This window comes from Mytilus galloprovincialis, chromosome 6, assembly GCF_965363235.1.
Source record: "Mytilus galloprovincialis chromosome 6, xbMytGall1.hap1.1, whole genome shotgun sequence".
Lineage (NCBI taxonomy): Eukaryota > Metazoa > Mollusca > Bivalvia > Mytilida > Mytilidae > Mytilus > Mytilus galloprovincialis.
This window is the reverse complement of record NC_134843.1, coordinates 19,312,349-19,325,413: the sequence shown is the minus strand read 5'-3', so window position 1 is coordinate 19,325,413 and position 13,065 is coordinate 19,312,349. Positions and strand designations below refer to the sequence as shown.

At 32.2% G+C, this 13,065-nt stretch overlaps 1 protein-coding gene across 8 annotated transcripts in view; it reads right to left on the bottom strand.

Annotated features, from left to right (window-relative positions):
• The window catches only part of LOC143079139 (protein fantom-like), a 37,469-nt gene extending 25,493 nt beyond the window's left edge, over positions 1 to 11,976 (bottom strand). For all 8 annotated transcript variants that reach the window (XM_076254345.1, XM_076254347.1, XM_076254346.1 and 5 more), the window contains exons 1-12: positions 11,836 to 11,976; positions 9,922 to 9,995; positions 9,497 to 9,626; positions 8,259 to 8,326; positions 7,589 to 7,689; positions 7,159 to 7,239; positions 5,367 to 5,458; positions 4,853 to 4,930; positions 3,677 to 3,749; positions 3,076 to 3,146; positions 2,695 to 2,800; positions 605 to 751 (exon numbers count right to left, since the gene is read on the bottom strand). In XM_076254345.1, coding sequence (XP_076110460.1) covers positions 605 to 751; positions 2,695 to 2,800; positions 3,076 to 3,146; positions 3,677 to 3,749; positions 4,853 to 4,930; positions 5,367 to 5,458; positions 7,159 to 7,239; positions 7,589 to 7,689; positions 8,259 to 8,326; positions 9,497 to 9,626; positions 9,922 to 9,979 — 1,005 coding nt within the window. In that variant the 5' untranslated portion in view covers positions 9,980 to 9,995; positions 11,836 to 11,976. The remainder of the gene's footprint in view (positions 1 to 604; positions 752 to 2,694; positions 2,801 to 3,075; positions 3,147 to 3,676; positions 3,750 to 4,852; positions 4,931 to 5,366; positions 5,459 to 7,158; positions 7,240 to 7,588; positions 7,690 to 8,258; positions 8,327 to 9,496; positions 9,627 to 9,921; positions 9,996 to 11,835) is intronic.
• Positions 11,977 to 13,065: the final 1,089 nt, after the last annotated feature.

Sequence of the window (13,065 nt, the reverse complement as noted above, 5' to 3'; positions counted from 1 at the left end):
CATTCAAAAGTTTTGTTTTCTGAAGCTGTGTTTTGAGAGGAATTTTCCCTGGAAATTCCAACTGAAACTCATGACAAGCTTCAAAAGCAATGCTAGAAACACATTAAGCTACACTTTTCTATGAAATTTCGATTAGGTATGGTTTGAATGGTAATTTAAGATGATAAAGTAAAAAGAAGGTAGGTGAATATCTGATGGTAATATCTGTTAAAGCCAAACAGATAAAGGATAGAAATTTCAGACTCAAGATAACTCCAGGTCCATATCAATTAATCACCTTGTTAGGCTTTTGGATATAGCATGTATATAATTTAAGTTGCTAACATGCATGCCAGCTCAATACTCATCTCCTTTTAGTTTTTGGTTTTAAGCTGTGTCAAACTTTAGTTCATTCTGTAACATCAGTACTCACTCCTTTTAGTTTTTGGTTTTGAGCTGTACCAAACTTTCTTTCATTCTGTAACATCAGTACTCACCTCTATTAGTTTTCGGTTATTAGCTGTACCAAACTTCAGTTCATTCTGTAAGGTCAATACTGACCTCTATTAGTTTTCGGTTATCAGCTGTACCAAACTTTAGTTCAATCTATAACATCAGTACTCACCTCTATTAGTTTTCGGTTATTAGCTGTACCAAACTTCAGTTCATTCTGTAAGGTCAATACTCTATTTTGTTCTTCCTTTAGCTGCATGTTTAATCTTTCCATCTCCATTAACATGCTGTCATGGCCATGTTTTACTGTCGACAAGTTCTGTTGAAAAAATATTAAATTCATCAAATTGTGAACAAATATTATTTAAAGATTATCAAACTTAAGAGAGTATGAATTTTGAAATCGCCAGCTTTAAACATTTACAAAAGTACAAAATTATAAATGAGATATATGTACATGGGACACATATAATGCCTCCAATTGCATATCTATACTATTAAACGAGAAGACCTCATTTTGTGTGTCGCTTCTCTTCCTTCCACAATAAATTAATCACCATGCCTCTGTGTTCTTTAGGTAACATGCATAGTCGCATTTGTCATCCATTCTTATGATTATTCAGATTGAGTTATTTTGGGAGAAAAACGACAAAATATGTGTCCGGATATTGTTTCCATTATCAGACTGACTTTTAGTCATAGATAAGACTTCCGGTTTTAAACATGCACAAGAACAACCAATCGTATGATAAATTACAAAAATGAAAAATAAATTAGCCAATCAGAGCGTTCTCCATATCATGGTTTTTAGATCGCAACAACCACAACTATTATACCTCCTTAGAGACAATTATGTTTTCCCGTTTATCCACCTGTAAACTACGATTATACTACTATAATATACAGAGACTCTCTGTATTCTGTCTACTTTTTTCTGAAATGACTATGTAAGGGGTCATACCAGTTGCATATATATTGAAATAATCAAAAACATGTGGAAACAAGAATGTGTCCATAGTATACGGATGCCACATCGGCACTATCATTTACTATGTTTAGTGGACAGTGAAATGGGGTAAAATCTCTAATTTGGCATTAAAATTAGAAAGATCATATCATAGGGAACATATTTACTAAGTTTCGAGTTGGTTGGACTTCAACTTCACCAAAAACTACCTCGACAAAAACTTTAACCTGAAGCCGGACAGACAGACGGATGAACGAACGGACGAACAGACTAGAAAACATTATTCCCATAAATGGGGCATAAACATTTATTGTTGAAAGTGAAAACTTAAACCTGAAGCCAGACAGAAGGACAGACGAACGTACGAACAGACTAGAAAACATAATTCCCATAAATGGGGCATACAAATTTATTGTTGAAAGTGAAATTAGTGATATGGCCAAAATGAAAGTAGGGTAGAGATTAGAGGGAGGCAGGACTTATTCGGGACGTTGGGATCGGGTGTTATCAAGCTCGGGATTTTGGGATTGATCTTTACGGGATGCAGGAATATTTTTTTTTATTTATTTCAGGATGTCGGGATATGAATTTCGTTAAAATACGCACCTCGGGATTTCATGTTTTTAAGCCCGGGATTTCGGGATCAGGGCCCCTCAAACCACCCCTCAAATTAGCCGTAGTCATTTTTACGAGATTTAAATCCTACCTTTGGCATGTTAAAAGGGCTCTCAAAAGGAAAAGCACTGATAGATTGTCCTAGAAGCACATTTCATTAGAATAATAATGGTCTATAAGCAGTTTCATTTATTTCATGTTTAAAGCGGTGCAAATTTTTTAATTTAATTTGACTTTTACCTAAAAATGCATTGTAGCAAAGGGGAAGAATAATTGTGGTATAATGCCAGAAACACGAAAAATAATTGAATTTAACAGAAAGGAAACACATAACGGACTTTGGAAAAAAGGGAGGGGGCTTTTGATACCTTACATGAAATTCTCCAGTCATAATATCTTTTACAAAAATTCATCCTACAACAGTTTACAACCTGTATATGCCTGCGATTTCGCGGGTGTGTTCTAGTACTTAATAAAGGTTGGAAACTAAAGAAAATTGAAAGTGACACCACCAAAATTTGATCTGTGTTTTGTGGTAATATGCATAATGTATAAGTGTAGTAACATTTGGTTGAGGTAAGCTTAAGTTAGAGAATGGAAACCATTTTTTTGGGACATACACAGACAAGGGTAAAACTTAATGCACCCTACGCTACAGCAGGGCATACAAATATACTTACAGATTCCAGGAGAGCATATTTTTCATTCAGTTCCATCAACCTAGTAGACTTTTCTTTGACTTCTCTTTGCACCTTTATCATATCTATATTCTCCTGAACTGTGGACCTGGAATTCAATTATTCTAAATTTTTGAAATACTGTTGCAATAATTGATGCAGCTACTAAAATCACATTAATAATATATCAGACTTGAAAAAATATTGGCACCTTGATCAAACAAATCATGGACTGCATTAATAAACTTTATACAATTTTTTGCATGTACATACCAAAGAATATTTTTATATGCTGTGATACAAGTCTTAATTATCTCCCCTTTCTATCCATAGTCAGTGTATTCATAATAAAATTAATGTTGAAACTTTTTATATAATTAATACCTATGCTCTGCTGTTATTTGATGTTTTATCTTGACAAGATCCTCTTCATAGCCTGCCTCTTGTAACTTCATCTTAAAAGAAAGACATAACATGATTATAAAAGAATTCTGGGTTTTTAATATATGTATATAAACCCTCTCAAGGCATGCAAATGTCTATACATTTTCATTTATAGGAATTGAATTGATTTCTGTAATAATAAAGAAGAGACTTAAAATTGAATATCCACACCTTATCGACTCATTTAGCCTTTCTAAAACATTTTTTTCAGTGAATATTTACAAAATATCTTAATCACTGTTTCCAACAGACATTGTAGCTCAGTGATTGGCGTTTGTTCATGTCTGCCATATTTGTCTTTCGTAAATTGTTTTGTTATAAATATACCAGTGGTTTTCTCAATTGAAATGTTTTAAATTATGTCCGGGCCTTTTATAGCCAACAATACCGTATGAATTTTTCTCATTGTTGGAGGCCATACAGTCGCCTTTAACTGCTTTCCTCCACATCATTTGAACTTTGGTGAATAGTTGTCTTATTGGCAATCCTTCCAGATCTTTTTATTTTTATATAATCAATGATGTAATTTAATTAAACCAACCCGCTGTTTGAATTCTTCAAGTTCTTGTTCACATATTTCATTCTGTTCTTGTAATTGAGCAATAATATCATCCCTGTAATAGAAGAATGGATAATTAGTTTCTTTATGAATTCTGAAATGATACCCTCTTCTCCAGTTTGCATACTCTAACAAATGTTGGTATAACAATCAGTCATATTCCTTGTATGAAGCAATTTACCAGTTTTTGTTATCTATAAGAAAACTTCAAAGTCTAACTTTTTGTGCCAGATTGTAAATTACACAAAGCAACCACCAAAATATTAATTGATAACCACAAAACTTGGATATGAACACTGCATATGGTATGAAGCTTTCTGCCCTGTTTTCATTCACATCTTTAATTCTAATACAATAAATAACATGTATTTTTTTTATATATACTTTTTTGTGTGATTAAGAATAAAGATATTTTGTGCTAAATTCAAATTCTCTAAAACCAGATGATATTGAAATTAATAATATTGATGGACATGGTTCTATAATAAATTACTATAATAGAATGTGGTGGAAGTGAGGACCACTCTTGATTAGCTTATTTATGTCCATTTGAATCTTGTTCAAATAAATTGATTTTTGATTTTTGGTGTTTTAACACCACTTTTAAGCACAGCATTTAGACTTCGTGGTGGCGACCGTTTTTTTTGGAGGAGAAAGCCTGAGATTTGTTCATTTATGTTCATTTGAATCTTGCTCAAATAAATTGATTTTTGATTTTTGGTGTTTTAACACCACTTTTAAGCACCGCATTTAGACTACTTGGTGGCGACTGGTTTTTTTTTGGAGGAGAAAGCCTGAGATTTGTTCATTTATGTTCATTTGAATCTTGCTCAAATAAATTGATTTTTGATTTTTTGTGTTTCAACACCACTTTTAAGCACCCCATTTAGACTACTTGGTGGCGACCGTTTTTTTTGGAGGAGAAAGCCTGAGATTTGTTCATTTATGTCCATTTAAATCTTGCTGAAACAGATAATTGGAAAACTACTGAATAATGTTGAGAGGTCATAAATGTAATGTGAAGTGAGATTTTAATTTTGAATCAAAATTTTGTATTTGGTATTACAATTACAATCAAGTTACTCAATAGCAAGTACATTTGAATATGATAGCAATTATATGATAGCAATTATAATTGCCATTTTGATAAGTTCTTACTTCTGACGGTTATCTAGTCTGAGGTTATCCAACTGATTATGTCCATATTTCTGGAATGTAGGACTAGAAACAGTCTTCCTGCAAAACAATATAATCAATGGTGATTATTTGATATTATCATTGTAATTATTTATCAATTGAAATGTTATCTTTTTAAACAAGTGAGCTGCAACTAATAGAAATCGAAATATTGCAAATGAGTATCAATACATCTGTTAACTTATTTGAGGTTGATAAATCTTTATTCAAAGTCTAAAGTTACTGCTTATCAAATGATTTTATATATGACCCTACAAACCAAATTCATCTTATACTTTCTAGTTGAATGTTCCAAAATATTGTACATGGACATAAGCTTGATTTCCATCTTATGCAGCTGAAAAACCAAATATTGAAAAGTTTTGAGGCAGAAATGAGTCAGCATGGTCTTCACTTAAAAAATTCTCAAGATACCTGTGATCTTATTTAAATTACAGGTATGTTATGGTTCCAACCAACTTTAAAGAATACATACCTGTGAGGGGCAGTTTCATAAGGACCGATAACTCTTCTGTTCTTAGCAATTCTTGTGTCTTCTGGTGGTGCATGCTGTGTCTTAGCTATTCCCTTAAATAAGATAAAATACAATTTCTTGGTTGAATTATAAACCTTTTTTTAGATCTATAAGAAATGTGTAAAAGTGTGCTTTAAGTTTGAAAATATGCTCAATTAATAATATTGAATAGTTATGCTTGTAAATATTTAAACAACAGGCAATTACAATCACATTTCAATATGGCTATGAGTCATCACCGGCCCTATTAAGTTATTAACTATGTGTTTTTGCATTTGTTTTAAAACAAAAAATCTGTTGATATGCATAAATAATATGGCTTCAACTGGTTGAAGCTGCTACGTTAAAGCTATTTTATTCAGAAATTGAGATTTTTTTTAACTGTTTCAGTTCTATTTTCTATGTTTAATATTAACTGTATGAATTCTGGGTTGTTATTTGCTAAGTTAATCTTGACTGAACATTTCAAAATTATGTGCCACTGGTGATAGAGTAACAAAAGTATGAGTTTACAGGGCTTTCCATTGAAGCCGGTAGCCGGCGGAAATCCGCCGTTTGCAGTGGCTTCAAGTGCCGGCTACTTCACTGACAAAAATTTAATTTCAAAAAGAAAATAATATCTTTTTCAAATGTTTACAGGCAGCCGAGAGACGTATTTTCGCAAGGTCGCGGTCACGATAAACAAGGATGAAAAGTCAGTGTTTACCTTGGGCTAAATATAGTTCACATGAATTCAGGTCACTGATTGGTTGTCTGTTTAAAGTCAGAATGCATCGTTTCTTTTCAAAGATAACAAGAGAGACGTTCCGGTGGTCATTGAATGATAACAATAGAGACGTTCCGAGGGTCATTAACTCGTTGGCTTTTTTACTTTTAAAACGTGAAGACAATCAGATAGGATGACAATCTTATGTTATGGAATAATATCAGTCAAATTAAAGAAAGTGTAGTAGATCATAATGTTCAGAATCTGGAAAACAGTATCTTTTGAAGTTCATTTTTCAAGGCCCACGTGGTGTTCAGAGAATCAAGGTCAAAAACGAAAGTAGAATATTGTCGACTCGACCTCAAATAAATAACATTTCCAAATAATTTATGTATCCGACTTATTGAACAGTTTAAAAGAGAAAATCAGAGGATATATCAATTTTCTGTCAATGCTTGAAAAATAATTGTATGATTTTAGTTACGCGTACCAGTCTTTAGAGAGAAAAGGGGGGTCATTTGTTTACAAATGCACGTAGTTCTGCAAAATAAATCGATCAAGATTTTTAACAAACCGGATTATTATATAAATAAATCTCTTTTAAAAGTAAATGAATTTTAAGCATAAATAAATGAAAATAAAAAACTATAACATAAAAAAAAAAAGTCTTTGAGATTTTTTTTTTCTTTAATTTCATACATAAAAAATGGTCATTTGAAAGATGAAATTAGGTGCCAGGAGATTGCGAGAATGCAGGATTTTGCTCTATTTATGGCAGAGCGTCTGGGGGCCTTGAGCGGCCCCCAGACCCCCTGCCGTAAGGCACCAAGCTTACAGCTTGGTGGACGTCCGGCTTCGCCGAACGCATGTTACAGCCGCCTATAATTTTGATTCAGCCTTCTACTTCAATTTCAATGGAAAGCCCTGAGTTTACAATATGAACACAAGATGTAGACCTTTTCAAAAGAGTGCACACTGTGGTCTTTATGATAACTAGGTTTAGGTCACAAGTAAAGAATATAGAAGAATTATAAGTTTAAGACTTACTGTATTGATTCTAGATCCAACATGTGTATAATGTGAAGGTCTCTTACTGGCTGCTGATAACTGTTGTTTTGCCAACATTAACTGTAAAGGAAAAAATGTCATAATCAGTTGCATTTAACTTTTCAGAGATAAAAATGACGATGAAAAATCTCATCAGTGCCGGAAATATGATTTGCACAGTTAACAAAAAATAACAGTTTCAACAAACTTAAACATCTACATAACTTAGAAGATAGCTATAAAGAAATTAATTAAGTTTTTTTATCGTTTAATGTCCAATTATGTTTCTACAAAACACATCATTTAAATCATTACAGATTCAATTGTTAAATTTTGCGAGATCAATAATTCGAATTGGAGTAAAAATTACTGCTACCATAGTCTCCATAGAGTATATACTATTTTTTTTATTATATTACTAAATTCTTACTTTTTCATTCAGCTGATGATTCTGTTTTTCTAATTTCATGATTCTTTCTTTAAATTCTTCCATCTTTTCTGCTACTTCTATGTTCATTCCTGATGTTTTTCCTAAGGTGAAAACAATGAGATAACATAATATATTTCAAACATACATGACAAAAGATAATTATATCAATATCATCTGGATTAATATGCTACAAAACCTGATATTAAAGGTATGTTTCTTTCAATATATTGAGTGTGAGGCTTTGATGGGGTCTTTATTTTTCCTATTAAAAATATTTGCCAATTAAAAAAGTTTTATTCTTTTCTTTTATTTCTTTTGCCTCTTTTCTCTATTCTTTTATTTCTTTTGTCTCCTTTTGTCTAATCTTTTATTTGGCTCATTTTTCTCTATTCTGTAAACTCCATCCAGACCCTCATGTATACAGAAGGAATTTTGGTATCAGTAGAAAAGCAACTGTTCCTAATTTATTTCTTAAAAAAAATACTTAAATACTATCAGAAATATTGCATTCTTATTTTCCCATTTCCCAAGGAAAATAACAACCACTTTTGAAAGTGTAAATCAGCAATTTGAATCTCATATCTGTAAATTGCAAATGATAATATATGTCAAGGACAAGGAAAGACAAGCAACAAGAAACTTCAAGACTTAAATAAACATGAATGTGTACCTCCAACATGCTCTTTGTCTATGTCCTTCTTCTTGTCATTTACCAATCGTAGCAATTTTGTGGCCATTCTGAAAGAGACAAATGGATGAATTATATTTTCATAATTGTATTGAGAGCAGCCCCAGAGCAAGGTGGCATGTGAAACCAAACATAACAAGTGAAACTGCGAGCTACTGCTCACTGATGATACCCCCGCCGCAAGTGGATAATATTAATAGTGTAAAAATATGCAAGTGTTCGGTAAACAGGAAGTTGTCGAGTGATGAATCTGAAAACGCATCACACGGCATAGCTGACTTATATAAATCCTGAAACCAAATTTCAGAAATCCTTGTATTGTAGTTCCTGAGAAAAATGTGACGAAAATTTTCAACTTGGCTATCATGTGTAAAATCATACAAGTGTTCGGTAAACAGGAAGTTGTCGAGTGATGAATCTGAAAACGCATCACACGGTATAGCTGACTTATATAAATCCTGAAACCAAATTTCAGAAATCCTTGTATTGTAGTTCCTGAGAAAAATGTGACGAAAATTTTCAACTTGGCTATAATGTGTAAAATCAGACAAGTGTTCGGTAAACAGGAAGTTGTCAAGTGATGAATCTGAAAACGCATCACACGGTATGGCTGACATATATAAATGTTGATACCAAATTACAGAAAGGGTGGATGTGTAGTTCCTGAGAAAAATGTGACGAAAGTTTCATGGGACGGACTGACTGACGGACGGACGGACTGATGGACGGACTGACGGACGGACTGACGGACAGACAGAGGTAAAACAGTATACCCCCCCTTTTTTAAAGCGGGGGTATAATTAAGATGAAGACAAAAAGGTGCACAATGGTAATGATCCTGTAATTTTTTTCTTCTTAAATTTGATGTGTGAATTAGAAGATGTAGTGTCTTGACTGTAGTTAGTGTGCAGATGTCAAAATCCATATCATGCCTATGTTAACCCCCAAAAAATCATTCCAATAAAGAAATGTTATACATATTTAGGAGGTGCAAAAGTACATCATGTCAGTCAGATAGTTTTCTCCCTAGATGTTTCCTTCACAACAAAGAATTCTACATATAGCATCTAACTTCTTGAAATTATAGCATCACATTTAAAAAGGATGATAAAAGGACCTTGGGATAACACTTAGATCCTGTTTAAAATTATGTTCAGCCATTCTGAAACAGTTGAACTAATTATTTCTTGCTTAAAACTAAATTGAACAGTGTATCTTACTTTTTAATTTTGTCTTCTTGTTTACGTGCATGTTTCTTCAATATCAAGTTTTCTTCATAAATACGTAGATATTTGTCTTCCAGGGTATCCCGGTCCCATTTGGCAACCATTCTTCTTTGCTGTTCTGCTCCTTTAATTAATTAAGTGTAACTTGTAATTCTGACAATAACAATATATTTTACATGACCTTATTATTTTGAAACTATGAAATATATGGAATCTAAACTTGAGTCGATAAACATAATTGTTGTCAAATTTCTCAAAAACCAAACTTTTCCAAATTGGGTTTATATACTTACAAATATATATATTTTCTCTCCAAAGTAGACATCGTATCATCTATATGCATGTGAGGTATGTCCTAATACACAAAAAGATGAGAAAAAGAAAAATTGCTGTTTTTAACAAATTACATTGAATATTACCTGCATCATGCCTTCCTCCACCTGGATCTCTCACGGGAATCATATCTACATCTCCCATGATGCTCTACCAGGGACTGAAAATGACATAGAACATATTAAATAATGTAAGACACTCAAAGAAATGATAAAATTAGAAAATAAATCATTTTAGGTTTGCAAAGTTTTACTTATATTTCAAAAATTCCCTCTCACAGTCAAGACGAAAAAATAGCTTAAAGTAAGTCAATGAGTTCAGTGTTATGATACATGTATATATATGTTGTGGAAAGGCGTCACAGAAAAAAAATAAAATAGCCTGCCAAAACGTGTAAATATTTGGACTTGGTATATTCTGAATTGCCTGTACAAAGATGTATTGAAGAAATTAAACAAAAGCTCTGTTATTCGACTTTTGACAATGCGAATTTAAGAATAGATGCAATTTGGGTACTCCTCATTACAGAATCATTGATGGTTTGGAGGTCAGTTCAGACCAATTTCTCTATGATTCCATATGGATTCAAAATTAAATTGTTAAAACCATAACGTGACGGTACCCAAATTGCACCTATTTTGACAGTTTTTTCACCTACATTTTTTTATGATAAAGACAATAATGTCCATTCTGTGTTTATTTTGTAGCCGTATCCTTCTTTATTATTAAGGTATACCAATTTGATTTTTAATCCATATGGAATCATAGAAAAATTGGTCTAAACTGACCTCCAAACCATAAATGATTCTGAAATGAGGAGTACCCAAATTGCATCTATGCTTAAATTTGCATCGTCAAAAGTCGAATAACAGAGCTTTTGTTTAATTTCTTCAAATATTTTGAACAATTGAATATAAGTCCATGCTTACTCTTCATTTTTTTTAAAATGGGTACTTGTAACATATTGTATTTGATCATTTTAAAAAGATGACGTTTTGATGACGTCGCATGGCGAAGTTTCAGTACATTTTGCTTTTTCAGTAAACACTTCATCTACATGTATTGATAAATACTGTGAACGTTTTGTGCATATCTAAATATTTTCACCTATGTTGAAAGATGTGCATAGTATCAAATCATAAAAATACGAATTGTGTAGTCTCTAGGAAATCTTGTAAGATGTCCGCTGCTATTTTTGCTAAATAGGTGCAATTTGGGTACCGTTACGTTATAGTAAATTTTAAAGAATGATACATCTACAAAATAAATTTTAACACATAATGAAAACTTTTGATTGAAGCATAAAAAAACGTGGGTTAAAAAACTGTCAAAATAGGTGCAATTTGGGTACCCTCACCTTACCAGTATAGTAATCAAAATATAGGAAATTCACTTTTTATAGTTCTTCCATATGAAAAAAATGCTACCTGATGATAGTGTTTCTTTGTTTAAAAATTGAAAAAACTAAAATGATCATAACTAAAACCATTTTCCACAGGATCAAAATCGAAAACTATGGTATTTTTCGTTTCTTTTTTAACAGATTTTGAAGTTGAAATATATTTGAATTAAAAAATATAATTCAAACAGACTGTGTACCTTTTCACAGGTAATGCCTGCCTCATGTTATGATAAAATTTCATAACTTGGCAGATGATAAAGAAAAAAAAAGGAATAAAAGTGTATACTCTATGGTACCAGCCTAACTTGCCATCAGTTCATTGTCAGTTACATGTTGTAACATGTTATCTGCATAGCAATATTATTTAAATGAATATTAAATATATTAAACACAATTCACTTTATTCAACATTAGAATTTCTTTTCATCTAAATCCTCATTTAAAGCAGAGAACTGCTCATGTCATCTATATCTTTATTTTCAATCTGTATAAAACGTGATAAAAAAGAGAGAGAAAGATGGTGTCCAATGTAAACAACTGGTTTCTAATGTGATTGTGGAATATTCAAGAAAGGTTTCAATGCTAAAGTTTGACCTACTTTTAGGTTAAATATTCAAAGATAAATCCTCGGCATTTAAGCCTCAAGAATTATTTGCAGAATAAGAAAATCAACTTCTAGTGCTTTGCTTTTTTTCTCAAAACCCAAACATTCCACGGACATGCGCACCAGACCGGAAGAGTTATGTACCTAAAGTAAAGTGTTCATTCAATACTTTTTTCGTATCATATAGTGTTCATTCACTTCATATGGACAACCTTTTCAAAGAAAAACAAAAAAAAGGATATTGAAAAAGGTTATATGGTTGAAATAAAACCCCACTTACTTCGTACCTATCTGACATGATTTTTTATATGTTTTGTGTACAATCAAATTGAGAATTGAAATGGGGAATGCGTCAAAGAGACAACAACCCGACGAAGAGCAGACAACACCAGAAGGCCACCAATGATCACCAATGGGTCTTTAATCTCAACCTACCCTTATACCTCTAGCCAATGTAGAAAAAACACACAACAATACACACAGTAAAACTCATGGTTCAAAAGAAGTCCGAGTCCGATGTCAGAATAGGTAACAAAAGAAACTAAACAAATTGACAATGATACATCATTAACAAAGGACTAATAGTAGTTAATGACATGCCAGCTCCAGACCTCAATCAAACTGATTAAAAAATTATGTCTTCATTATATGAATATCAAGTACAATCCCTCCGGTTAGGGGTTTAGTATTATACAATATTCAAATATACGAGAAGAACATAACCCGTATCATGCCAACAACCGGTTGTAGAATAAATGTGTTTATTTCCGATGCAAATGCCCTATAAGTGAAACAATATTAAAGCCAAAATATGCAATCTGTAATGACAACAGTATCGTTACTATATTCTTTCTAAATAAGTCTGTTTAAAGGTTTTGTTAGCTTTTCAGGTGAATGTCGACATTTTTGTGCTTTGTAAAGAATATTACCATACAAAATTGGATGTGAAATACCTGAACGTAAAAGGTGTCTGCATGTTGAAATATATTTATGAATGATGTCATTGTACCGATGATAAAATTTAGTAAACATCACCACCCACTGAATAGTCTTCATATACCGAGTAAGAACTGGTAAGGATAAATAAATATTTTTAGAAACTAATATTTTTTTTACATATGTCTTTAGAGATAATTATTGTATTCGTAGTTGTTCATTCCTGTCAAATATATTGAACTGCAGAATTGAAGACCATTCACGATTCTTATAGTTTCCTCAGATCAC